The 27,870-nt window shown below is 42.4% G+C and overlaps 1 protein-coding gene across 5 annotated transcripts in view; it reads left to right on the top strand.

The window, feature by feature from the left end:
* Positions 1-27,870, top strand: part of tmem94 (transmembrane protein 94) — a 201,013-nt gene that overhangs the window by 90,324 nt on the left and 82,819 nt on the right. For 2 of the 5 annotated variants that reach the window (XM_077625143.1, XM_077625139.1), the window contains 4 exons: positions 260-376; positions 13,480-13,536; positions 20,607-20,711; positions 24,373-24,546. In XM_077625143.1, coding sequence (XP_077481269.1) covers positions 260-376; positions 13,480-13,536; positions 20,607-20,711; positions 24,373-24,546 — 453 coding nt within the window. The remainder of the gene's footprint in view (positions 1-259; positions 377-13,479; positions 13,537-20,606; positions 20,712-24,372; positions 24,547-27,870) is intronic. The other 3 variants (XM_077625141.1, XM_077625140.1, XM_077625142.1) reach the window with 3 other exon arrangements.

Below are 27,870 nucleotides of genomic sequence, written 5' to 3'. Positions count from 1 at the left end.
TATCTGACAAACCAAAGGGCGACAAGCATGTTTTGGGCTTCAATATTTTGATCGTGATTGCACTACCATTTTTGGCCACCACTTTTACATATGGCTCTGGTAAACCGTTTAACCACATTATTCTCTTTGTCACATTGGGGTATGAAACAGATTCAGATTAAATAGATATTCAAATTTACCAGTCAAATAAAACCAACCATTCCATAATACTATTGAATTATTTAAAATAATAATAATAATGCTAATACTGTAATTTCAGTTGATGGGTGTTCTGCCAGTTTTACCCCTCCTCTTCCCTGTCATGTGGGTATTGGTCAACGCTTTCGGGGAGGCAAGGGTCCTTGGTGAGTTCAGCAATGCATCTCCAGCTGGACTGGTGAGGACTTCACTATCTTTTATAAACACTGAATTGGCGCTACACTTCTTGAATATTTCTTCATGCTGCTACACTGTTAAAACATCTTTTGTGTTCTATTTTCCATTTTATAAATTGAAAATAAATGTGTAATCCAAATGCATAGGTTAACCTGTGTGGAGTTTGCATGTTCTCCCCGGGCCTGTGTGGGCTGCCTCCGGGTACTCCGGTTTCCTCCCACATTCCAAAAACATGCAGGGTAGGCTGATTGGACACTCTAAATTGCTCTTAGGTATGGGTGTGAGTTGTCCGTCTCCTTGTGCCCTGCTGGCCACCGATTCAGGTTTTCCCCCGCCTCTGGCCCGGAGTCAGCTGGGTTAGGCTCCAGCACACCCTGCGACCCCAATGAGGATAAAGTGGTTCAGAAAATGAGATGAATAAAACAACGCAAAGGATGGTTCTCTTCTATTTTGAAGAAAAACAACAGAGCAGTCTGGTACTTTAGCAGATGAGTTCTAGAGCTGGACTCCCAAACTTCGCTAGTAAACAGACTTAAATAGGGCTCTGCGATATATGACACAAATTAATATCTCTAGTATGAGCATATGGAGTTGAGGCAATAGTCAATGACCTTGATAGGAAATATTTATCAGAAGCTGGGATTCATGTGGCCATGGTCAGGGACCTTGTGCGACAACTTGGCATTAACAGTCGTAAATTCAGCTATAGTTCAAATGACCAGAATCATTTCTCAGTATTTACAATACTTAATGTTTTACATCTAAATTTATATATTAAATGTAACAGTTATATGCATATGCAAATACTGTAATGTATTAATATTTATATATATTTAATCAATGCATAAATACTTTATATACTGTACTCATGATGACAATAACTCTTTTACGTCTTTGGGGACGTCGTGGCGATGAAACGTGGAGTTGGACCCAATTGCAGGAAAGCAGGCAAGGACAAGGGAATGCGTAACAAAAGACTTGGTATCAAATAACAAAATCAAACCTAACGGGAAAAACATGAGGGGACTTGGAAACAGGCAGCATGGAGACATGGAAACATGGCAGGTTAAAGCAGACAAACCAACAATGACAAAACAATCACTGGGGTTTAAATAGACTGAGGCTTGACGAGACAATTAGGAACACCTGGGAAACACACAATGAGCAAGCAGGGGGTAGATACACCATGGGCGGAGAAACGACACACAATGGGCAATCACTCGGACAGGACACCAGGGAGTAACCCACCCCTAAAGGACGAATCGCAGACGTCCCAAAGCCAAATGTCCTCAACAAAGAAAAAACCCTGGTTTGGAGGGCATGGTGGGGCTTCGAAACCCAGCCTGGCGGTCATTTTGACTGGCCCGTAAGGAACCGTGGTGCTGGTCCATCTGAGGGTTAACGAATCCGGCCCGTGGAGTAGAGTGGGGCTGGGCGGTCCGGCGGGCGTCCGAGGCGGCCCTTCAATGCTCCTGCCAGGAGAGTTGCCGCCTTTAGGCGAGCTGGAACGTGGCGCCAGGACGGGAATAACTGGGGGGCTGGCCGGCACGAGAACCCTGGAACGTGGCATCGGAACGGGGTTGACTGGAGGACTAGTCGGCACGGGGGCCCTGGAACGTGGCTTTGGAACGGGCGTGATTGGAGGACTAGTCGGCACGGGCGCACTGGAACGTTGCTTTGGAACGGGGATGACTTTTGGACTAACCGGCATGGGCCCCTGTAAAATGTAATTTTGACAGGATGACTGTTGGACTAGCCAGCACAGGGGCCCTAGAACGTGGCATCGGGACGCTCACCTCCGGGACACGAGGAAAGCTTCGCTGCCGCGTCTCCCCCCAAAAAGTGCGCATTCTCTGTAGTAAGCGGGTAGTGTTCAACACCCCTACCTGAGCCGCCTCGCCGTCCATTGTAGATCGCCAGCCAGGAACCCAAGTAGGGGCCTGTGGGGAAGATGGCGGAGTCAAGACTCACCGGGGCAGATTACCGTAGTCCAAATCGGCTGAGGGAATCGCAGCCCGAGTCCGAATCTGAACCTAATAAATCTATTAGCTCTGGACCCTCCTCACAGTCAGAATAGTCAGAGTCCAAATCCAGATAACTAGGCCGATGAACAGAGGGCGATGGAGGCTGAAGATTTTCTCTTCGTCGGGAAAATTTCAATAGGTAGGACATCAGGAGTAGGGGAAGGGGCGAATAATCGTTGGAGGGGAAACTGGGAGGCTGTCGTTGGCGAGTGCGTCGGCGGCTTCCCCCTGGGTCCATGGTAAATATCACTGGGAAAAATGGTCTGAGATTTCTCTTTACCCACTACGAAATATGCATTTTGATGTTTAGAAGCTCTAGATCAGGGGTGTCAAACTCATTTCGCATCGTGGGCCACATAAGGCCTAGGGAGATGTCAAGTGGGCCGGACCATTAAAATTATACCATGCTCTGCTATAAATAACCAAAATATCATGTCTTTCCTTTGTTTTGGTGTAAAGAAGCACAAGAACATTAGGAAAATATTGAAATGTAATGAACTATCCTTTTACAAAACATTTCATGAAACACCTCATATTTCCTTAGACAAATGTGCAATTTACTTTTATCATTCATAAATATGCATTGCAACTGATCCCACTGATTGTACAAAGGCACAAAACTTTAATTGGTACTGAAAAATATAGTAATGCACTTTAAGATTAAATGAGACTTTTAAAGAAAGGAATTTTTAAACCGCTTACACATACGCATATAAAATCTAAATGTAATCCCTGCGTGCACCTTACAAACTAAGGAGAGTGATTTTAAATGTGTAATGAAGAAAGTGTTTGCCTGTCCTGTAAATCTGTAAACTTCATACATGAAACATACATACACATACAATACATACTGAAAACTTATGGAGTTGTATGAACAGTAGAATTCCATCACACAACTTTTGTTTTGAAGCTGCTGACTAACATTAAAGTGCATATTTTTTAAATCACCACAGTAAGGATTCATCTTCACAGAGCTGTATTCTTTCAATGCAAACAGTATCTAAGGCAGCATTTTAAAGGTGTTAGTCTAGTCTGGACTTGTATTTGTTCCTGAAACTTGGCATCTTTTGGCCTGTACAAGTGCATCAACACCAGGGGTCATGTCCTGACTAGCTGTCACTTTCAGAATGTCATTTAAGTGCTTGTTTGTGAGCCTTAAACACATTTTTGTTTTATTGATATTCATCACTGAGAAAATTTGTTCACAAAGGTAGGTTGTCTCAGTGATGCGGCTTGTCTTCTACTCTGATGGAAAGAATGCGCCCCTTAGCGGATAATCCATGAATTGCAGCGAATTAAAATAATTAATTCCATGTCTTTTATGCATTTTTTCCACTTTCAAATTATCCTGCGGGCCTGATCGAACCTCCTTGGGGCCCGGTTCCTATGTTTGACACCCCTGCTCTAGATAGACCTTTGAGACTGGTATTTTTTTGTCCTAATAACTTCACAAAGTTTGTCACTCTTCCATTTTTTCCATACTATTTTTGACTCTGATGCTGTCTGGTTTGGGACAATGGCAGACATTTGTCATTAGTTGTTTTTCTCTCTGGATTATCCGATATACTATATAAATCGTCTTTAAAGGTTGCATGAAGTCAAATTAAAATGAATATTTTTTTCAATTGGGTGAAAGTAAAGACCCTGCCAAATTTGAATGATTAAAAATCATTTGTACATTCATTTAGGCTTTCAAAACAGCTTGTTTTTTCTGTTTGCCTGATTCAGTCAACATGTGCATAATGACTGTCAATCAAACTTCTGGCGTTTACAAGCTGTGACGATGATGCGTCTAGCATATATTCTCTCCCATTGCGTAGTGAATAATGGCAATTTATATGCTCTACCAAATATATATTCTTTTTAATTGTGCATTCAGTTTTTCCACAAATCCCGGGGAAATATTTCAACCCATTTTAAGAAAGCATCTTTCCTAACTAGTTAATACTTTTTCCCTTCACATGTTTTTAATTGGATCAAAATCCATATGGAGTCTTTGAAATAGATGTTGATTTTGGGAATTAACAACGCTTTGGCCATAGATTGCCCTGGAGATTATGTCGAGCACAGTTCAAACATTAATTCATTTATTCATTCATTCATTCATTCATTTTCCAAACCACTTATTCTCACAAAGGTTACGAGGGATGCTGGAAACTATCCCAGCTAACTACAGGAGTGTTTCCCAACCTTTTTTGAGCTGCGGCACACTTTGCATTGAAAAAAATCCCAAGGGACACTACCATCTGAAAATCTTTTCATTTAAAACTTATGTCACCAATACTAACTCTCATCAAAGTTTTATCAGCAAGAATCACATAAACCTGCAACATTATTCAAAAATGTATTTTTTCATACTGACCTAATGTCACCAAAAGTTGATGTCTGCGGACCCTGAACAACTTCCGGATAGCATAACATACGCTAGCATAACATAGGTATGCTAGTGGCTAGCATAACATACGCTAGCATAACATAGGTACACTAGCGGCTAGCATAACATACGCTAGCATAACATAGATATGCTAGTGGCTAGCATAACATACGCTAGCATAACATAGGTACACTAGAGGCTAGCATAACATACGCTATCATAACATAGGTATGCTAGTGGCTAGCATAACATACGCTAGCATAACATAGGTACACTAGCGGCTAGCATAACATAGGTACGCTAGCGGCTAGCATAACATACGCTAGCCTAGTGTCATCTAGCGCCCTATGTATTGATAAAAAAACTGAAAATCTACCCGCAAATGAGACTGCGCCCTATCAGATTGCACGTTTTATAGGTGAAAACATGGTAAGTTAAAATCTGACTTTCAAATGACCCACACAATTTTTTCCTATTTGTGTGTCAAGGTATTGTACTGTGGAACACTCACAACACTCTTAGTGTTTCAAAAATCCCAAATCTCTTCCACCATGATATTCGATCAAATTTAAACATCTCGGTCACCAGCCAATAAAAGCGCATAAGGAGGACATCCATTGACGCTCACATTCAAAGCCAGGGGCAATTTAGAGTTTTCAATCAGCCTATCTTGCATGTAATAAGGTTGTAGAAGAAAATCGGAGTACCCAAAGAAAACCCACAAACTCCACAAGGGAAGGAGGGAACCAACCCAAGACTGAACCTTCGATCTCAGAACCATGAGGTCAATAGACTTGCAAGTTTGCATCATAAGTAGTCTGCCATCTACATAAATGGCTTCTTGGCAGTCTCTCGCTGTCCTATCAGCGAAAGCATTCCCTAAGGAACTAGGGCGGGGTGCGCAAACTATTCCACAAAGGGTTTCGTGCCAACCTCTAAAGAGGAAACCTTTCCACAAATCTGGTATCTTAGAGGTGCAATCAGTGGATTGCAGTCAGGTGCTTCTTGTTTCAGCAGAAACCCCATTGTTTAAACTGTAACCTCTGTTAATGCTATCAGTTCAACTGCTCAGTAAGCTCGTATCTCAAGGTATGACTACATTCTTCAATGTTTTGCTTCATTTACAAATGCCGTAACCCAGCAAGTTTTTGTGTTTGAAATATCACCTTTTTACCACAAAAATTGTGTCTTGGAGAAGACTACCATAGTTCATAGCAAGCTAAAGTAGTTAATACGTTGTCTTTTGCCATTAGCCTCAATGCAGCAAAACTAACACTCTGCAATGCGTAATGCAGTAATGTTTTTTCCACCTTGTATTTTATTTCAAAATTATTTTGATGACCAATAATCGTGAATGGAACTTTATCTTCTTTCAATTGATGAAGTTTAAACATGCATGTGTGCCGAGAGGATGCGGGCGGCAACAGATTGCATCCGTGAATAGTGCAGCGCCCATTTTGTCCTGCGATTAAAAAAAAAAAAATCATATCACATCAGGCTTATCTCTCACACACCACAACAAGAAACATCTACACCTAAAACACGTTAATTCCCCTTTAGCATCAAACGCCCCAAGATTTCTTCACATCGTTTCCTGATCATTTCAGCTACTTGGAACATCTGGTGTCTAATTATTTCTCTTCCCTAAAAAAGGTTTTATAAACTCATCATAAACGTGTATGGAAAAAGCATCACACAAAAAATAGAAACCCGCTAGCTGTCAGTTATCGTCTCTTGCAATCAAACGGAAGGGTGAGTGTCCACTCCTTCCAGACTGGTGACTTAAAATATCCGTTTCACTTGCTCTCTTAGTAGTTCTCCAAACTTTTCAATTATCACTTTAATGCACACACTTAAGCGCGCGGCAGAGCTCACTTAAGAAGAAAAAATGAACAAAAAGAGGGGGAAAGAGAAAGGGCTCAATAGTGACAGCACCGACACAGATAACCCAAGAAAGTGCCTACATTCCTAAGAGCAATGGGAGAGAGAGAGAAACAAATCTGAAGACACAGCACATTGACACACAAGGTTTCGTGCAGTTTTAACCAATCATTACACCTGAATTAAATTGTGTTAATCTCTCTTTTTGCTATTAACATCCAAAATGTTGTCTTCATCACCATCTTCACCCATTTTGTTTTTATCTCTTTGGCGTAAAATTTACTTAAACCTGTAGGTGCATTTTTTTTCCATGTGTGCTATCACCCTTTACCACTTCACTGCTTCAATATTCATGGATTCACACTATTGCAGTATTTTATTTTAACTATCCAAATCAAAAATGTTCATACAATGTCAAAATGTATGCCATGTCCTTGTACACAACCATATTTGCGTGGCCGGATGATTCGCCTAAAGACGTTTCGCCGACGGACGTTTGACAGATGGACAGGTCGCCTAATGGACGTTCCACCGAATGGTCACGGAGGTTTCGCCGAAACGGGATTCGCGCGCTCGCCCCGCCCCCGGATCGTGTGTGTACAAGTTTTTCAACCTCGGCCCGTGGGCCATATACGGCCCATTAGGATTTTTAATCCGGCCCGCCGCCGGCGTTGTCCAAATTATAGTAAAAATCAATGATTCATTTCCCTTTGCCGCTCATCACTCTCAATTTATTAGTCTACCGTCAATGGCAGCCCGGGAATAAGCACTCTTGGGCGGGCATGTCAGCCCGGGAATAAGCACTCTTGGGCAGGCATGTCAGCCCGGGAATAAGCACTCTTGGGCGGGCAGATGTAGCAGAACCGAGCCGTGAAATGACAGCAATCAGGTTAAATACATCCTCAAACACCATTTAATGATCAAATACAAATACTGGAGCTCTTTGGACATTAGAACCGAGCCCAGGGAAGTGAATTCCTCGGTAAAATGTTGCGATGATGTCGCGATAAGGCAAAAAAACGTCTATATACGACCATTCGCCAAACGGGTCAAAATGCTCTCAAATTCGGTCTAATCCAGCCGAAAACAGCGTTTAATGATTAAATACAAATACTAGTATTTGTATATGCAATACTAGTATTGTATTTTATACTAGTATTTTATTTAAAAGAAGACAAAAGAAATTCACATATTCTTCGTCGTTTTCCTTTTTTTTGCTTGGTATTCTCATAGGTATCGTGTATACAGACTAGATATCCGATGCGCGTTGTGAGGAAACGGAGCTAGACGTCGTCGCTTGTCGGCCATTTTAAGAACAGGGCCATTCGCCAAACGGCTCAAAATGCTCTCAAATTCGGTCAAATCCAGCCGAAAACAGCGTTTAATGATTAAATACAAATACTAGTATTTTTTATATACAATACTAGTATTTGTATTTAATCATTAAACACATTTTGAGCCGTTTGGCGAATGGTCGTATATAGACGTTTTTTTGTCTTATCGCGACATCATCGCGACATTTTACCGAGGAATTCACTTCCCTGGGCTCGGTTCTAATGTCCAAAGAGCTCCAGTTTTTGTATTTGATCATTAAATGGTGTTTTAATGCCCGCCCAAGAGTGCTTATTCCCGGGCTGCCATTGACGGTACACTAATAAATTGAGAGTGATGAGCGGCAAAGGGAAATGAATCATTGATTTTTACTATAATTTGGACAACGGCGGCGGGCCAGATTAAAAATCCTAACGGGCCGTATATGGCCCACGGGCCGAGGTTGAAAAACTTGTACACACACGAGCCGGGGGTGGGGCGTGCGAATCCCGTTTCGGCAAAACCGCCGTTCGGCCGAATGACCGTTCGGTGGAACGTCCATTCGGCGACCTGTCCATCTGTCAAACGTCCGTCGGCGGAACGTCTTTAGGCGAATCATCCGAGTACCCCATATTTGTAAAAAAAAATAGCCATAACAACTCCCCATCACTATGTTACTTGTGCGCCAAAAACCTCCCACACAAACCTCTCCTGATCACCAGACAACACCTTTCGAATCTGACAAAGAAGATTTACCTGATTTGCAATAAATTGCTCAATAACCTGCACACTAAATCATCATCTTCACTTCACTTCAATCATACTGCACGTCTTTCATTGTCGTTTTTTTTTTAAATTTATTAAGAGCTATTGTCAGAGGTGAATAGAGTACTTAAAGTTTCCACGCATCTACATGATTGTGTACCATTTAAAAGCTACACTTCTTGATACGAGCGCAAAAAACATGTATTTTCAAATATACATAAACCGTGAAATCGGAGGGATTAGGAACTTTGTTTACAGAGCTGCCACTCGCATTTCCACACCATAGGAAAATGTTTTTGCATTCCGCATTCATTTTAAGGGCTCAATAAATATCTTTTTGATCTTTTTTCCATTCATACTGATAGGTTCATTAATAATTATACTTTAATATAATTATAAAACAATACAAGGAAGACATCTATTAATAGTACATCTCTGGTGTTTATCTTGCAAGGAGAATCCACTCTGACTTCGTCCTCGTCACAGATGATTCTCCTGAGCGGCATTTTCTCCTGCCCATTTAAGGCCTCAAATCAAAACAATTACAAGGTTATCAATTCGATCCAATTGCGTAAGCAAAAAACAACTGCAACAATAATCGCATATCAGGTATTCATTAATAACAATTTATGGTCGGAACTCAAAAACAACTCGATTGGAAATTAAACAAACAAGCCTCCATTCGGCAAAACAATTCCATATCAAGCGAAACGAGCGTCACAATTTAAAACAATATGCGAGTAATCCCGGAGGTTGATTGATAGCCATCCGCTGAATCAACAACAATTTAAGCGTCCTTCTATTAATCTTCATTGCGAACTTGTATCAGGGGAAAGGGTTGAGGCGTATCTTCCAGTAATCAGTCCTCAGAGCGAGGACTCGGTGAAATGATAAGTCTCTAGCTGGAGCCAGCTGTCCTGGAGAGTGACCTTGGAGTAAGCGTTTGTCTTCGTTGGAAGCACATTAATTTATACATATAATGATTAATATGCACATATAAAATAGCATCCAGAATAACCCCAACACACACTAAAGGAACTGTTTTTAATTACATTATTGACCCTGCAATCCTCAAAGTTCCACGCATGTTCGTTTCCAAAAAAGGACTCTAAACACAACACGTACTAATCTAAACAATTTATTGTCTAAGATAGAGAAGTCACAAAACAGCGCGCTGGAGCAAGTTCTATCAGTTCCTCGTCCTAGCAAAGATTTGATAGAATGCCGAAGTCCCTCTCTCCTGCAAGCCCAGTTATACAACTTGAGAACAAAGGAAATGCTTATCCTCCCCTGTCCTGTCAGCCGTCCATCATCTCGTGTCCTTCATCCCAGGGCATGGGAGACTCGGGGCCCAAGCCGTGCCTTCCTCCGATAAGGTTATGTTCTGTGAAGTGCTCCTCAATTTTTTTGGTATATGCTGCCTTGGCCTTTTTAATGCCTCTTTTCAGCTCAGCTCTGGCAGCGCTATATTTTATCTTGTCCCCTGATCTAAAGGCGGAATTGCGGCATTTGATGAGTGCCTGTGTCTCATTGGTCATCCAGGGTTTTTGGTTAGGAAAAACCCGTATTCGTTTATCTATAGTGACGTTGTCGATGCAGTTTTTTATGTAAGAAAGTACAGAGTCCGTGTAGTCCTGGAGGTTGTCGTGTACAAAAAGTTCCCAGTTGGTGCGGGAAAAGCAGTCCTGCAGCTGAGAGAGTGCGTTGTCGGGCCAAGTTTTTATTGTCTTTATTTGTGGCGTTGTTTGCCTCCTGAGTGGAGTGTAAGCGGGGGTGAGAGATAGGCAGAGGTGATCTGATCCAGCTAGGTGAGGGAGGGAAGTGGCTTTATAAGCATGTTTGATGTTAGAATAGACATGGTCAAGAGTTTTGTCTCCTCTAGTATTACAATTTACGTATTGAATAAACTTAGGTAAAACAGTCTTTAAACACGCCTTGTTGAAATCACCAGCGACAATAAAAACTCCATCGGGGTGGTCAAGCTGTTGTTTGTTAACCCAAAGAAGATGTGGCAAGGAATACGACATATTACCAACTACAATATTACCAACTACAATAACAATAATATGTCTGTTAATGCAGATGCCTCACTAGCGGAGAATTTGAACCGTTTCTTTGCCCGCTTTGAGACTGACAAATCAGACCCAGTCTCAACACCCCCACCACCACCCTGCAGCAATACACTGACGTTCCGGGAACAGGAAGTGAGACTGGTAATGCGGTCTGTGAACACCAGGAAGGCTGCGGGCCCTGACGGAGTACCTGGGAAGGTGCTCAAAGCCTGTGCTGACCAGCTGGCTGGAGTCTTCACAAATATTTTCAATTGTTCCCTGCAACTATCCATCATTCCATCTTGTCTGAAATCTGCCACCATCATCCCTGTCCCCAAAAAGCCAACCATTGGCAGCATGAATGATTATAGGCCTGTTGCCCTCACGCCTGTGATCATGAAGTGCTTTGAAAAGTTGGTAGCCCGCCATATCAGGAATACTATCTCTCCCTCAATTGACCCTCACCAGTTTGCTTATAGAGCAAACAGGTCCACTGATTATGCTATTGCCATTGCTCTTCATACAGCACTGAGCCATCTGGAACACCCTGGGAACTACGTGAGGATGCTCTTCATTGACTACAGCTCAGCCTTCAATACCATAAAACCGGACATTCTGACTGACAAACTCTCCCACCTTGGACTATCCTCTTCAATCTGCTGCTGGATAAAGGACTTCTTGACCAACCGACCACAGACTGTTAGACTTGGTCCCCACCTCTCTTCCTCCATTACACTAAGCACTGGCTCCCCTCAAGGCTGTGTACTGAGTCCTCTTCTGTACTCCCTGTACACCTACGACTGTACACCCACCCACCAGTCTAACGCCATCATCAAATTCGCTGACGACACCACTGTGGTCGGACTCATCTCAGGAGGGGATGAGTCGGCTTACAGAGATGAGGTGAACAATTTGTCTTCGTGGTGCTCGGTGAACAATCTCACACTGAACACCACGAAAACTAAAGAAATAATCTTGGACTTTCGCAAACACGGCACAGATCTGGCCCCACTCCTCATAAATGGAGAATGTGTAGACAGGGTCCAGTCCTTTAAATTCCTGGGGGTCCACGTCACGGACAAGCTCTCATGGTCTACAAACACCACAGCAGTGGTGAAGAAGGCTCAGACACGACTCCATTTCCTCAGGGTACTTAGGAAGAACAACTTGGGCTCCAATCTTCTGAGAACCTTCTATAGAACCACTGTAGAGAGCATCCTGGCGTACGGCATCACAGTGTGGTACGCTGGAAGCACGGCGGCAGACAAAAAGGCCATGCAGAAAGTGATTAACTCTGCCCAGAGGATTGTCGGCTGCTCTCTGCCCTCACTTGAAGACATTGCCAGCCCGCGTTACCTCAGCAGAGCCAAGAACATCATAGGGGACCCTTACCACCCTGGTCACTATCTGTTCCAGCTGCTGCCCTCTGGCAGACGCTATAGGTCCCACAAGGCTCGGACAAATAGGCTTAAGGACAGTTTTTTCCCCACATCCATCAGACATCTAAACTCGCGCTAACATACCACACATTCCCTTCTGCGGCATATGAATAGATGTTTGGTTGGTGATCTGCCTCCTACTAGCTGACTTGAAGGAAGGTAAGTGGCAGACAGGCAGGTAAGTGTCAGACAGTGTGCGGAAATCGAGAGGTAAGCGACCTGTATCCACAACAGCGGAATGACTAATTACAAGTCCGTAACTTACACTTATTTAGGTCTTTTGCCGATTAAACGTAGCTTATGGAGAAGCACCATCAATTTCGTCACACGCAGTTTCTGCGTGTGATGACAAGTAGGCTTTTTTGTGTTGTGGTAATTACGACATGGCCTATGTCCGATTATTATTATTATAACGGAGTGCCCTGTCTCATGTTTGAAGTCATTGCGCTGGCAGGATTTTCCTGTGTTTGTGTTATTGCTGCATTTTATGGCCCCTTTCTCCCCGCATCTGTGACCTAGGCCTCGAGATTCCCTGCTTAGAAAAACAGACAGCTCTTCTGGAAGTTAACAACTTTAATGTTTATTTCTATTTGCCCATTACTTCTGCCTGTTAGATGTCACTTTCCTTCAATACCTACATTTGCATACATATTTCATACAAAATTAGGATTTTTTTACATTTTTAAATGGTTTATGAGATAGTATTAAAGATAGTGAAAAAATTGTGTAATGGGTGTAAAATATGCCTCTACCTGTGACATCCACTTTTGGAACCAATTAATTTCGTAAATAGAGGTACCACTGTAACTCAAAAGCTTGAAAATGTTTGACAGATAAAAAAAAATGCTTGTCTTGAGTAACATTTGAACTCAAAACAGAATGCCTTCAATATTTTCTGGCTTAATATAAAATAAAATAAAAGCGCATAAAATAAAAATAAGAATATTCATATATTCAATTTAAGAGATTGTCTTATTTTAAAACAGATGGGACATTTTGTATTACAAATTACAAACTTTTGCTAATGTTTTCAGTATTTGCAGTGAAAAAATTAAATTGAATGCCAAGCTTTGAAAAGTGAGATTTTTTTTCTTTCATTTGTCAAGTGTGAAGTGAAACAATTAAGCAGACCATAATTTAATTAATATTTTTCACATTCAATTATTAACTCCACCTCAGCTAAAGACAGATATGCAGGAATGTACCTTGTATAATACACCTGTTCCATATTTTTTTCTTTTTTTCTCTTTTACCCTTAGCTTGCGAAATTCTCTGAGGACACTCTAAGCAGCTACACTGAAGTGGTTTCCTCACAGGTATATAATACTCTTGTATTATCAATAAAACCCCACTCACGTAGCTCAAAATGTCACCACCCACCTCTTATAATAATCACCGACCATGTGCTGTGAAACGTTCACATCTTTTGATGGGTTTTGATAGTTTTCTTTAAAAAATGCCTAGATTTTGTGAAACAGGCAGATGCAGTAATGTCACAGCTGAAATAAGTCTAACTTGATGAGAGCCTGATGCTTTCTAATGACAGAAATTACAATTTTCTTACCAGAAGTTTAAGATGTTGTGGCAGCCATATTGCTTCTAATGTCAAAATATCTCAAATCGTTCGATGGTTCATATTACTCCAATAGTTGTCACTTTCGAACAAAAAATAAGACAAAAAAATCAAAGTGGAATTTTGTTTTATTTCAAAATCAAGGCTACTCGCATCTGGCCAGTCAGAGCATGTTTAACTAGGTTTAGACGGCAACACCCTAGATAAGTTGGCTACCCCGGGACCTAGGTAAGAGGGCCGTTCCTCGAGCAAGCAGTGATGGGAACGTGAGTTTTTTCACAATTTATGCAAGATATGTACGTTTTTATTTATTTCATTCATAGACGTCAAAATAAATGTTGTTTAGAGTTTTATCTTTTTATCTTTTCTCTATTTTGAAATAAATGACCGTATCGGCCGCATTCGCTTGCGTCATGACGTCAGGGTGCCATTGCGTCATGGTGTCACGACGCCATTGCGTCATGGCGTCACGGTGCCTTTGTGTCATGGCATCATGGTGCCATTGTGACACGGCGTCATGGTGTCACAGCGTCATTGCGTCATGGCGTCACGGCACCATTGCGTTGTTGCATCATGGCGTCACGGCGCAATTGCATTATGACGTCATCGTGTCATGGCGTCGTCAACTTGCAGTTTCGAGCATGTCCTGTTTTTATGCGCATATATCCCCTCGATTCAGTCATCATTTTTTATCCGTCAAATCGGCTTATATGCGAGTAAATATGGTACTTAAAATAAGATATACTTATCACAAAAAAATCTGCCAATAGAAGAAACTAGTATTTCTTAAAGTAAGACCTCTATTCAGGGTGAGAGATCTTTGCAAATTATACTCCAGTGCAACTTCATTCATCTTCCATAACGTGTATCCTCGTAAGGGTGGCGGGGGTTGCTGGAGCCATCCCACTGGACTTCGGGCGAAAATCATACCACCACCAAGGAATCGATCCCACGCTTGCCCACACTGAAGCAAGTGTGACTTGTGTGAACATTTTCACACTATCATTCCACCAGTTACTTCTTCACCTAACCAGAAGAGGGTGCCCTAGGCATGCTTTTTTTAACAGTCATACCTAAAGTGTAGCAGCAGATAGGTTCCAAGACCAAGATCCAAGGCTATGTTCTTTCGGCATTCGGCTATCCTTATGGCCAAAGTAGCTTCCAAATCGATGATCTTCTTATCATGTGATGTAAGAAACATCTTTGCTGTCTCGCTAAAGGTGATGGAAGATGTCTTACTAATGTTAGGTTGTCCTTCTTGAGAGTCACTGCTTGTGAGGCATAGCAGGTGCCTGAAAGATGGACACTGAGCGTGAAGAGGAGCAATGTTGTGAAATACCGTATTTATTCAAGTATAACACACTCGTGTATAATGCGCACCAATAATTTCTCCGAGGGCTCTGTTCCCCGGGAAAATAAAATCTGAAAAGCTTCAGCATTTCAGGCACTTGCCCCTGCTAGAAGGGAATTTTAAAGCATTTATTTGTTATGTCCATGGCCAGTTTTCTACCGTGCTGGGTGCGCTTATCCTCCGCGCCAGGGCAGTTTATTGGATTGGATTGGATAACTTTATTCATTGCGTATTTGGGAAATTTCATTGTGACTCATTGTGACAGTAGCAAGAAGGGGGAATGCAGAAAAAAACAAAACTAAACTAAAATAATAACATACATAGTTACAAGTTGGACAGTACAGTCGCAAAGGCCGCAGAACAACAAAGCAAAAGCACAAAGTATAAAGCAAAGCAAAGTAAATGGGATCATTAAGAATCACCAAATCAAATCATTAAGACAGAAAAGCAGCAAAAACACAAAACGAACAAGAGTGGACGGAGCTACCGCCACCGGCTGCCACTTGAACGGCGCCATCTTGGTTGCGTTAGCAAAAACGGACAGAGACTTAAGAAAAAGACGTTGTAAAGTTGGATAAAACTGGAACCACACAGAAAGTCTTCCACAAGATGGAGAACTTCTGCAGACTGGGACCAAGGTAGAGAATATGCAGAGTCACTCTTCCAAGCTTATCTGCACAGTTCCTCAGTAGTCTGGAGCTAAAGCCAACCGTAGCAGAGTAGAGGCCCTCGACTCCGTTTCCGTCCTGGCTAGCGCCGACAGCTCTTCCATCTTATCCCATGTTGGAATGGTTGGTCTGAAGCGTTGCTTCTTCTCCCGGCACTTTTGTCCAACTCCGAATTTCCAGCGGTATTGAGGTGTTGCTCCTTCTGCTGCGTATTGTAACAGTAATTATCCTCCGTGCCCTGCCCGGTCATAATCGCAGTTTTAATAAATTTTTGAAACAGGTTGACAGAACACTGCCGATGTTTGTGTAGTCCGCCATCTTGCCTTCTTTTCTCGTCTGAAATCTCAGGCATGAGGAGAGTTGTGTCGTGAAAGAAAAATTCAAAATGGCGGATGTAGAAACCCCCGAAAATTTTGCGATTTGCTCATCAAAGTGAAGACCATGTATAACGTGCACCCGAACTTTGCTCCGTTTTTTTTTGGTACAAAATGTTACGCATTATACTTGAACAAATACGATATATCTTTAAAAATGCCTCGTGAGCTGGCAGATGCCAGGCGGAGAATCTGGATATTAAGATTGTTTTCTTGTTCCTTCAATATGAAGATTTCATATCACATTTGTTCTTTGTTTTTGATTTTATCTAAGGAAATTCCAATTCCAAAATGTGAATAATACTCCAGAGAGACTTATACATTGGTACCACTACTTACAAATGATTCTCCACACAAAATTTTCAGGTTATGAAACCCTGTTCCAATACACTGGTACCTCGAGATACGAGCTTAATGCGTTCCGAGACTGAGCTCGTATGTCGATATTCTCGTAACTCAAACGAACATTTCCCATAGAAATGCACTAAAAACAAATTAATTTGTTCCAACCCTCCGAAAAAACACTAAAATCAGGATATTGGATTGGAAAAACATTTTTATTTGTTCTAATTCGCCATCTATTAACAAAATAACATATAACTAGTGGTTTAATAGTACTATTATGTGTTTAATACTACTAAAATTAGACGGATTTCGCGGAAGGGAGAGAGACTGACAGAGAGAAAGGGGGGAGAAGGGGGGGACTTTTTGCACAGCAGCGCGCTCGTAACATAACATAAACAAATTTAAATGAACTTGTATTACGATGCAGACACACAAAAATAAATTTAATCTGACCTTACACTCAACTTAATTCTAATTTTGTTTTAAATTTTTATACCCTTCTTCTCCCGGCCTGAAAAGACTGACAGAGAGAAAGGGGGGGAGAAAGGGGAGGAGAGACTTTTTGGACGGCAACGCGGTTGTAACATAATATAAACAAATTTAAATGAACTTGGATTACAATGCAGACACACAAAAATAAATTTAATCTAACCTTACACTAAACCTAATTCTAATTTTTTTTAAAATTGTTATACCTTTCTTCTCCCGGCCGGGTTAGCTCTATTTGCCCTGCCACCACCTTGACTTTCGAGTGTTGTTTGCTTTTGTATTCCCTTCAAAATATTCCGAAAACGATGCACACAAATGTCCTCACAATAGGATAACACACGACCACTTGCCAACGAGAAGTACTATATACGCCATTCGCACTGACTAACGGGAAAAAAACACTGAAAAAATGCAACGCTCCGGCTAGTGCTCGCAGGGACATTACACGAAGGAGTTGCAACCACAGAGACATTACACGAGGGAGGGAGTTGCGGGGAGAGAGACAGTGCCCATGATGTTCTTATGTCCGCTGTCTGCTCGTATATCAAGTTTGTCTCGTATCTCAAGATAAATATTTGCTCAAAATTTTACTCGTATCTCAAATTGCTTGTATGTCGGGGCACTCGTATGTTTAGGTACCACTGTACATATTTGCTACCTTTCCTTTGGTGATCATACACGCTTAAGTCACGCCTTGAATTCAGCTAGCTGCGTGGAGCATGGCTGATCACAACTCTCTGCCTTAACTGTCGTGAAATTGCTTCCCTCCTGCTTAATAACTGCAAATCCAGCATGATTTCCTAGATAACAGGATCCATCCACAAAGTATGTTACTTCTGCATTGTGCAAGGGAGTAGATTCCAAGTCTGGTCACAACTTTGTATATTTCATTGTCTCCGATATACATTCATGTGCCTCCCCTTCAAATTCAAATGGCACGGTGTCCGCAGGATTTACCGTCAGACACCTCTTGAACGTGATATCTGGGTATGACAAAAGCGACAAGTATTGTAAGCATTGAGGTTGAGTTATTACAAATCGACTCTGATTGATCAATTCTGAAATTTTATGATGCGTATAGATCACTACTGGATACCCCATTGTAATTGTCGATGCCTTTTCATACGCATAATTAACAGCTGCTCAGCCTTGATAGCATGGAAGCAAGCCCTGAACCACATTGTCCAGCTTTGTGCCATGATAAGCTATAGGCTTTTTACACCGACCACTGCATGTCTCTTGCATTAGCTCTGCAGATGCATACAGATTATGTCGGTTTGACACGTACAGGTAAAACGGTTTGTTGTAGTCGGGTGTAGCCAATGCCAGAGCTGTCTGCATTTCATGATTGTCTTTTATTGTCTCGAACGCAATTCTGGACTCATTACTCCAGTCCAACGGCGTCCTCAATGTTTGTTTTTAGGCCTCCTTCATTAATTCCCTCAAGTAATCCCTCGAATATCGCGGCTTCAACTTTCGCGGCTTCACTACATCACGTATTTTCTTCTGGGGGATATTTTTTTTAATTACATTTTTTTTGTAAATTCAGCAAAATGTGAAAATCCACGTTGAAACTCGCAAGCAGAAGCCACTCCCCTGTCCTCCGCTTGCTACTAGGACTCAGCACTGAAGATATTATTATTATTTTTAAAATAGGCGTGACCCTACTTCACGTTTTTTTTGTTTATCGCGGCCATGTCTGGTCTACATTAACCGCGATAATCGAGGGGTTACTGAATTTAGGTGTATTCCTTCGAGGTCCTCCCTCAATACCTGATTAAACACATGCAGACTGTTTAAACCCTTGTGGCATTCACATGTAGCAATATTGTTTTCCTTGGTATGTGAACACAAACAAATGTCAGGAGTCTTCATGTAACGGCACACAAAAGAACGCTGAGCACAAGTCTATCACCGTGAAAAATTTAGCCTCGAGCTGAACATTCATTAGTAGAGTATGTGGGTTTGGCACCTCGACAGGCTCTTCCTGAACGATGTCATTTACTGCCCTCAAGTCATGCGCAAGTCGATATTTTGACGTATCTGCTTTCTTTACTGGCAATCCAATATTGGCGCCCTTTGATTGTTGGTCTAATGCCGCTTTCTGCCCTTGGCCGCAACGGGTACTAAGCGCGTCTTGGAAGATTCACATTAGGTTTAAGACGGGGTTTGCTGATTTGATCAACCTTATGTCTGTTTCGTGTTTTGACCACAATTTTTTTGGAACGTGCGTTAGCATCTATTGCTTTAGATCATTCTCACTTTCGCTGTTTTGCAACATTTGATGCATGTCATGTGGACCAACGATCACTTCTCTTGGTTTTGAGATCATATAATTTCTGCACAAAATCTTTATCTTTGTTACATCTGGTGACACGAGAATTAAAGGACTCTCCGTCACTTTCCAAGTTATCTGCAACGCAGTTTTCATCATTGGTCCCAAATCTCTGGACACAAAACCTTCATTCATCAGCAGAGTTACGTGTGGTGAGGAGTTAGGTACATTATAACACCGCGCAAGAAATGGATGTGATTCAACATTTATGGCAGCACCCTCCTGCCCAACGATTATATATTCATTGGTCAGTGGCACCAGCATGTCTTTTGTTTGTGTTTCCCATTTTCCTTCAGATGTTTCACTACATGACGGATCATAGTACGATGTACAATGGTATTCAGACCCCGGCCTTGTAGCTTTTGGAATTTGTGCAAGGATGTACTTTTCCCACTTGTGGACGGACTGGAGCACTGGTTCAGATATATCACCTATCCAGTATACTTTCGCCAGTCCTGCTTGGAGAATCATTTTAGAATTTTCCCTAGGTTTGTCAAATACCACTCCCTCGGACGTGCAGCAAATATTTACATTCAGTTCTCACAGGGCATCTCTTCCCAACAAATTCACCGGTGTCTGCTCTGATACCAGAACTGGCATTGTGGTTGTTTTTCCCCTCACCGTTAGTTGAACTGGAGCTGTCATTGGTATTGTTTGAAGTGTTCCCGATAATCCCACTGTTTTGACGAATTTGCATGACAATTGGAGGTCTGAAGCGTATTTGGGGCTCACGCAAGTGTAGGTCGTTCCAGTGTCAACCAACATAGGTATTTGTTTCCCTGCAATTTGGACTTGTATCACTGGTTCATCTTTTGTTATAGATGTGACTATTGACAACTGACCTCCTGCAGGATTGTCTCCCCAAATACCCATTATTCGGCCCACCATGGATTAACTGGACCCGAATATTGTCATTGCGAGTTGGAGCCTTGAACCTGTGAGGGTTGACCGGCATAACCTCCCTGGTACCCATCAGGAGCTCTCCCTCTTCCTTTCCCTCTCCCTCTTTCTCTCCTCTCTCTCTCCCCTCCCCGTACTCGGGGGTAAATGCTACTGTCTGTCTGTACTGAATAATGTTACATGGGAAAAATTGATTTGAGATACGAGTAAATTGACATACGAGATCGGTCCCGGAACGCATTCAGCTCGTATCTCAAGGTATTACTGTAGAGGTACCACAGTGTGTTTGTGTGTGTGTGTTTTACTTTTTAATAGGAAGTAATTATTTGCATTTTCTTTCCATTTATGCAGGAGATGATGCTTTGTGTGTGGAGGCACCTAGTTGGTGTACTGAAAGGAGAGTCTCAGACTCTTTGCTACACTTCCAGCCTTTTACACACTCTTGGTTCTGTCACAGTAAGTACTATTTTTATTAATTTTTCACAACTCATCATATTGGATTCTAATTAAAACATAATATACATTGCTCACATAAAATAAAAGAGCACTTGTTTTTTTATCGGCCCTCGAATGAAATCAAATAAATCTCCCCGGTAATTTTCTGGTTGGTTATGCAGTTGAGTATATCATTCATCACTTTCAACTGTATTGGTATTCATGGCTTTAACAACATTCACTACAGTGGAAACAATTAGAAACACCTCAAAACAGGACTGGGTTTACTGTGGAGCTCTTAAATTTTGAGTATTCACATCCAAGTTGGAGCAAAGGTTAAGTAATTAAAGATATTTTGGTAACTTTATTTCATTCTTTTAAATTACTTTTTATGAAAAGTTGACATTGTTTCAAATGGCTGTGTCTGACAACATGACATTAGACAAAACAACATAACCTGTCATGAGAAAGATATAGCAGACCTAAAGCCACATTTTAGCCGAATGGTACGTGTCGGTTTAGGTCAAGCAGTCTCATATTCATGACTATACCCTGAAAATAGTGCGCGTTTCCCCTGCATACGATATCGTTTCATGTTTGTTTTACCAGGTAGGCTGTTTTGTCATATTAAGCGTGACTTTGAACATCCCCCTCTCCCATAATTTTTTTGAAAAGACAGAATAAACGGAAGACAAAGTGTGCTTGGTGACCTTTTTCTGATTTTTTTTGCTTTGTGGTGAGAGTTTTCAGAGAGACACAAACAGCAGGAGGGGGAACAGGGAAAGAGTGGTGGGAGAGCTCAGGAGAATTGTCTCTAAAGAATCCGCTACAGCAGGGGTCACCAAACTACAGCCCGCGGGCCGGATACGGCCCGTCAGCACATTTGGCCCGGCCCTCTGAACAATACCAGAGATGCTATTGGATTTACAGACGCTCCCCTACTTACGAACATTCAACTTACGAACAACGGTACATACGAACATGTCTGCAAATTGCGTTTAAGTCAAAAAATGTTCGTAAATCCAATTTTGTATTTTTTTTCCGAGTAGTGCTTCTTTCCCCCGCTAATACCAACGCCTGGCGCTGTGAGGGCTCAGCTCACCCAGCATCTACCTTCTTCTTCGTTGCAATGCGGAAGTGCGTGAACGTATCTCCAGTGGGCAAAGAACCTTTTTCATTTGTATCATTAAATATCTCGTGCATCCATTATTGAATATGGTTGGTAAAAAGCGAAATGCTTCTATTGAGGGAGTTGCAAGGAAGAGGCAAGCCATTTCATTTGAAACGAGTGGCAATAATAACGAAGCTTGATGCGCGTGAGAGTGGTGAGCGTTTCACGGGCATACAACTTACCATTTATAAACAGAAAGATCGAGCAGCAGGACCAAATATTGAACGTTGCACAAAGTTTGCAAATCAATTGAATGATGCCATACAGTGCTACCGCATCATTTATGATGAAAAAAAGAAGAAAACTGTCCAATCGTCGTTAGATCGCTTCTTTCGGCCACTTTCTAATACATAAATCTCTCTCTCTCTATACAGTACTGTACATATTATCTCCATTTTATTAAATGTTTTTTTTCCAGTACAAACCAATGCGTGTTACTTATACAAGCCTTAAACATACAAATGCACTTATATAAACCTTCAATATACTTATATAGGCCTTAAACATAAATTATAATACAAAATATAGCACTGAATCAACTTGCAAACAAATTCAACTTATGAACAATCGCTCGGAACCTAACTCGTTCGTAAGTAGGGGAGCGTCTGTATTTCCTATTTGGCCTCCAGAAAAAAATCCTAGGCCCCGCCCTGTCAAAGAGAACGGAATAATGGCGAAAAAGTTAGGTAAGAGAAAAATTGATTCAGAATGCAGGGTATTTAACCTGGAGTGGACAAACGATTATTTTTTTTGTTCAATGCAAAGAAAAGGCTGTTTGTCTCATCTGTCAAGAGACGGTGGCGGTATTCAAAGAATACAATCTTCGCCGACACTATGAATCCCGTCACAAAGACAAGTACGATAGCTTGCAAGGCCAAATACAAGCAGACAAACTCTCAAAGCGAAAAAGTGTGGACTACTATCTCAGCAGACTACATTTGTACGCCAAGCTCAGCTGAACCAGGCATCCGTTCGGGCCAGCTTTCGGGTTGCTAAACTGATAGCAAGCAGCGGTAAGCCTTTCACTGACGGAGAGTTTGTTAAGAAATGTATGGATGCTGTCGCGGAGGAGGTGTGTCCCAAGAAGAAAGATGCATTTAATGCCGTAAGTCTGTCGGCGAGTACAATGACCAGACGCGTTGAAGAAATCAGGAGTAATGTATATGCCCAGCTGCAGCAGAAGACGAAAGAATTTGACTTTTTTTCATTAGCACTGGATGAAAGCACGGACGTGCAAGACACGGCGCAACTGCTCATTTTATTCGTGGAGTTACAGGAGTTGTTGCAAGATGAACGCTATTTCCAGTCCAATGCATGTGTATATATATACATACATTATATATATATATATATATATATATATATATATATATATATATATAGTTTCCCTACTTGCGCACACTCGACTTACGAACAACGGTACATACGAACATGTCTGCAAATTGCGTTTATGTCGAAAAATGTTCATAAGTTCGTTTTGTATTGCGCGCCTTTTTCCGAGTAGTGCTTCTTTCCGCCACTAATACCGACGCCTGGCGCTGTGAGCGCTCAGCTCACCCAGCATCCACCTTCCTCTGCCCAGTTCGTTGCAGTGCGTGAGTTGCGTAAGTGCGTGACGTATCTCCAGTGCGCAAAGAAACTTTTTCATTTTTATCATGAAATATCTCGTGCAGCCATTATTCAATATGGTTGGTGAAAAGTGAAAGGCTTCTAGTGAGGGAGGTGCAAGGAAGAGGCAAGCCATTTCATTTGAAACGAGTGGCAATAATAACGAAGCTTGATGCGCGTGAGTGGTGAGCGTTGCACGGGCATACAACTTGAATCGTTCGACCGTCAGTACCATTTATAAACAGAAAGATCGAGCAGCAGGACCCAAATATTGAACGTTGCACAAAGTTTGCAAATCAATTGAAGATGCCATACAGTGCTACCGCATCATTTATGATGAAAAAAAGAAGAAAACTGCAATCGTCGTTAGATTGCTTCTTTCGGCCAGTTTCTAATACATAAATCTCTCTCTCTCTCTCTCTTCAGTACTGTACATATTCTCTCCATTTTATTAAATGTTTTTTTACAAACCAATGCGTGTTACTTATACAATCCTTAAACATACAAATGCACTTAAATAAACCTTCAATATACTTATATAGGCCTTAAACATAAATTATAATACAAAATATAGCACTGAATCAACTTACAAACTAATTCAACTTATGAACAATCGCTCGGAACCTAACTCGTTAGTAAGTAGGGGAGCGTCTGTATAGCTGAGCTGGCATTATTTGAAAGTAAGACCAATTGTGTGAGTGAGTGAGTGAGGAAAAGATTAGAAATCATTTAATACAACCAATTAAATCCACTTTTATTACTTAATTTATGTTTTCTGATTTTGATGGAAGCGATGACCTCTTAATGAGATGCGATTGTCATTAATTCATTCATTTGTTTTTTTAATACAGGTTACTCCAGTGGGTTCACATATGTGTTTCTCGTACAACTGTTTCTGTGCAGGTATTGTGTTGTGTGGATAAACAAGGCATCCTGTCATGGCCCAATCCAAGCCCTGAGACTGTGTTGTTCTTCAGTGGAAGAGTTGAGCCGCCACATAATAGCGAGGAGGATCTAGTAGATGACCAATCAGTGAACTCCTACTGCAAAATGGAGGCTGATGAAGACAGGGATGAGGTTTGTGGTATTTCTGAATGCCCAAGTGGTTTCCATGAGGAGTGTAGATGTCCAATTTCATCATGATGTTTTGGTCAATTATATATTTGGCAATATTACTAAATCTGCCACAATTTGATTAAATTTAAGGGCTCTTGATCGATTAAATGCATAACACGTTCCATTTCTCTTAAAGCAGTACAAAATCTAACACAATTTGATTTATTTTTAACAATTTTGCTTATAAAGTTAAAACAGTGGTTTCAAACAATCGCATACCAAGAAAATGTATGTAGTAGAATTGTTTCTATATAAATGCGGCCCGGAGGATTGAGTGGTTAGCGAGTCAACCTCACAGCTCTGGGGTCCTGGGTTCAAATCCAGGTGTGGAGTTTGCATGTTTTCCCCAGGCCTGCGTGGGTTTTCTCCGGGTACTCTGTTTCCTGCCACATTCCAAAAACATGCAAGATAGACAGATTGGATACTCTAAATTGCCCCGAGGTATGAGTGTGAGAGTGAATGGTTGTCCGTCTCCTCCTATCCTGCGATCGGCTATCCCCCTACTCTGGCCCGAAGTCAGCTGGTATAGTCTCGTGACAAGGAAATGGTAGTCTGACTGCCTTAAGGTATCAAGATGATATTATTGAACCCATTGTCAGACTTTATGCTGGTGTAGTAAATCCTATTTTCCTCCACATGCTTGACAATACCTAGCCTCACGTGGCAAGTGTATGCAGGCAATACCTGATGGATGAATGAATTGAAACAATTGAATGGCCTTCACGATCCCCTGAATTAAGCCCAATAAAACATCTCGAGGGCATTATGTTTCGGTCTATTTTACGTGGCTAGGTAGCTCCTCACACTGTGCAACAGCTACGGAATGACCTCACAAAAATCTGTGAGGAAATGTCATGAGACATCATCCATCGTCTCATTAGGAGCATGCCGCAACATTGTCTTATCTCATCTCATCTTCTCCCGCTTAATCCAAAGTCGGGTCACGGGGGCAGCAGCTTCAGCAGGGAGGCCCAGGCTTCCCTCTCCCCAACAAATTCATCCAGCTCTTCCCGGAGTACCCCAAGGCGTTCCCAGGCCAGCCGGGAGACAAAGTCTCCCCAGCGTGTCCGAGGTCGGCCCCGTGGACTCCTCCCGGTGGGACGTGGCCGGAACACCTCCCGAGGGAGGCGTCCAGGGGGCATCCTGTTCAGATGCCCGAGCCAACTCATCTGGCTCCTCTCGATCCGGAGGGGCAGCGACTCTACTCCTAGCCCCTCCCAGATGACCGAGATTCTCACCTTATCTCTAAGAGAGAGTAGGGACATCCTGCGGAGGAAACTCATTTCAGACGCTTGTATCCGGGATCTCGTTCTTTCGGTCACGAGCCACAGTTTGTGACCATAGATGAGGGTAGGAACATAGATCGACCGGTAAGTACAGAGCTTCGCCTTTTGGCTCAGCTCCTTCTTCACCACGACAGACCAGTGCAGAGTCCGCATCACTGCAGACGCTGCACCGATCCGCCTGTCGATCTCCCGTTTCATTCTTCCCTCACTCGTGAACAAGACCCCAAAGTACTTAAACTCCTCCACCTGGGGAAGGACCTGATCCCTCACCCGTAGAGGGCATGCCACCTTTTTCCGACTGAGGACAATCGTCTCAGATTTGTAGGTGCTGATTCTCATCCCGACCGCATCACACTCAGTTGTGAATCGTTCCAGCGAGAGTTGGAGATCACGGACTGATGAAGCCAACAGAACCACATCACCTGCAAAAAGCAGGGATGCAATACTGAGGCCACCAAACCGCAGACGACCAGAGCCGCATGCCGCTTGGCCAGCCAGTACCAGTCTGCTTCCTCTGGAGTCCCATGGGCCAAATGGGCCCGATAGGACTCCTTTTTCAGCCTGACGGCATCCCTCACCGCTTATGTCCACCAGCGCGGTCTGGGATAGCTGCCACAATGGGCACCGACCACCTTGCGGCGGACTCAATGTCCCCCGCCTCTTCCCGGACATGTGAGAAACTCTGTTGGAGTTGGGAAATAAAACTCCTGACAGGGGACCCCACCACACGTTCCAAGCAGACCCTCACAAAACATTTGGGTCTCCCGGGCATCTTGCCCCACTATCAGAGCCAACTGACCACAGGGTGGTGATTGGTTGACAGCTCCGCCCCTCTCTTTACCCGAGTGTCCAAGACATGCGGCCACAGGTCCAATGACACGACCACAACGGCAATCATCAAACAGCAGCCTTGGGTCTCCTAGTGCCAAGTGCACATATGGACACCCTTATGCTTGAACATAGTGATCATTATTACCAATCCACGACAAACGCAGAAATCCAACAATAGAACACCACTCGGGTTCCGATCAGGGGGGGGGGGGCATTCTTCCCAATCACTCCCCTCCAGGGCTCACTGTCATTGACCACGTGAGCATTGAAGTCCCCCCCAGCAGAATGAGGCAGTCCGAAAGAGCACTCTCCAGCTGTTTGGTGCAAATGTACTATCAAAATTTAGGTCCCGTCCCCCATCCGAAGACGGAGGGATGCTACCCTCTCGCCCACCGGGATAAACCCCAACATACAGGCACCGAGCCGGGGGGCGACAAGTGTGCTCACACGTGCTCGGCGCCACTCACCTTGGGCAACTCCAGTGTCAAGTTCTTCTCTACTTTCTTCAGATTTTGCCCCGAACTTGAAAAGGGGCACAAGTTCTCACAAGAACAACTCAAATCCTTCCAGTTTACAGTTTTATTGAAGTTTTTGGAATGGATTGGATAACTTTATTCATCCCGTATTCGGGAAATTTCGTTTTCACAGTAGCAAGAGGGTGAGGATGCAGGAATAGGAAAGGCATTTTAGACATAAATAGATAGGTAATAAGTAAGTTAATAAATACATACATGAATAAATATATAAATAAATAAGCGTGTCTCTGAGATATATATATATATATATATATATATATATATATATATATATATATATATATATATATATATATATATATATCAGAGACACGCTTGGTCCCTTACTTGGGTCGGACTAGCGCCATTCCCTCCTGTCGAACCGGGTAGCCGCGACCCCTTCACGCGCTGGCTCTAACGTCACCTTACAGCACACCAGTGGCGGTCGGTGCATTTTCTCGTAGCGCCTTCAACGTATCAATCCAACCCTCAAAAACTATTTTATGGCTATAAAACCTCTACTGCAGCTAGAGCTGCGACACATGAAAAAATAATCAATAAATCAATGCACAAAAATGGGGTAAAATCCACTTCCTAGCAGCATTTCATGATTAATTACAAATACTGGAGCTTTTCAGACATTAAAACCAGGC

Source organism: Stigmatopora argus, chromosome 18, assembly GCF_051989625.1.
Source record: "Stigmatopora argus isolate UIUO_Sarg chromosome 18, RoL_Sarg_1.0, whole genome shotgun sequence".
NCBI lineage: Eukaryota > Metazoa > Chordata > Actinopteri > Syngnathiformes > Syngnathidae > Stigmatopora > Stigmatopora argus.
The sequence above is the reverse complement of the archived record's forward strand: the minus strand, read 5'-3'. Positions and strand labels throughout refer to the sequence as shown.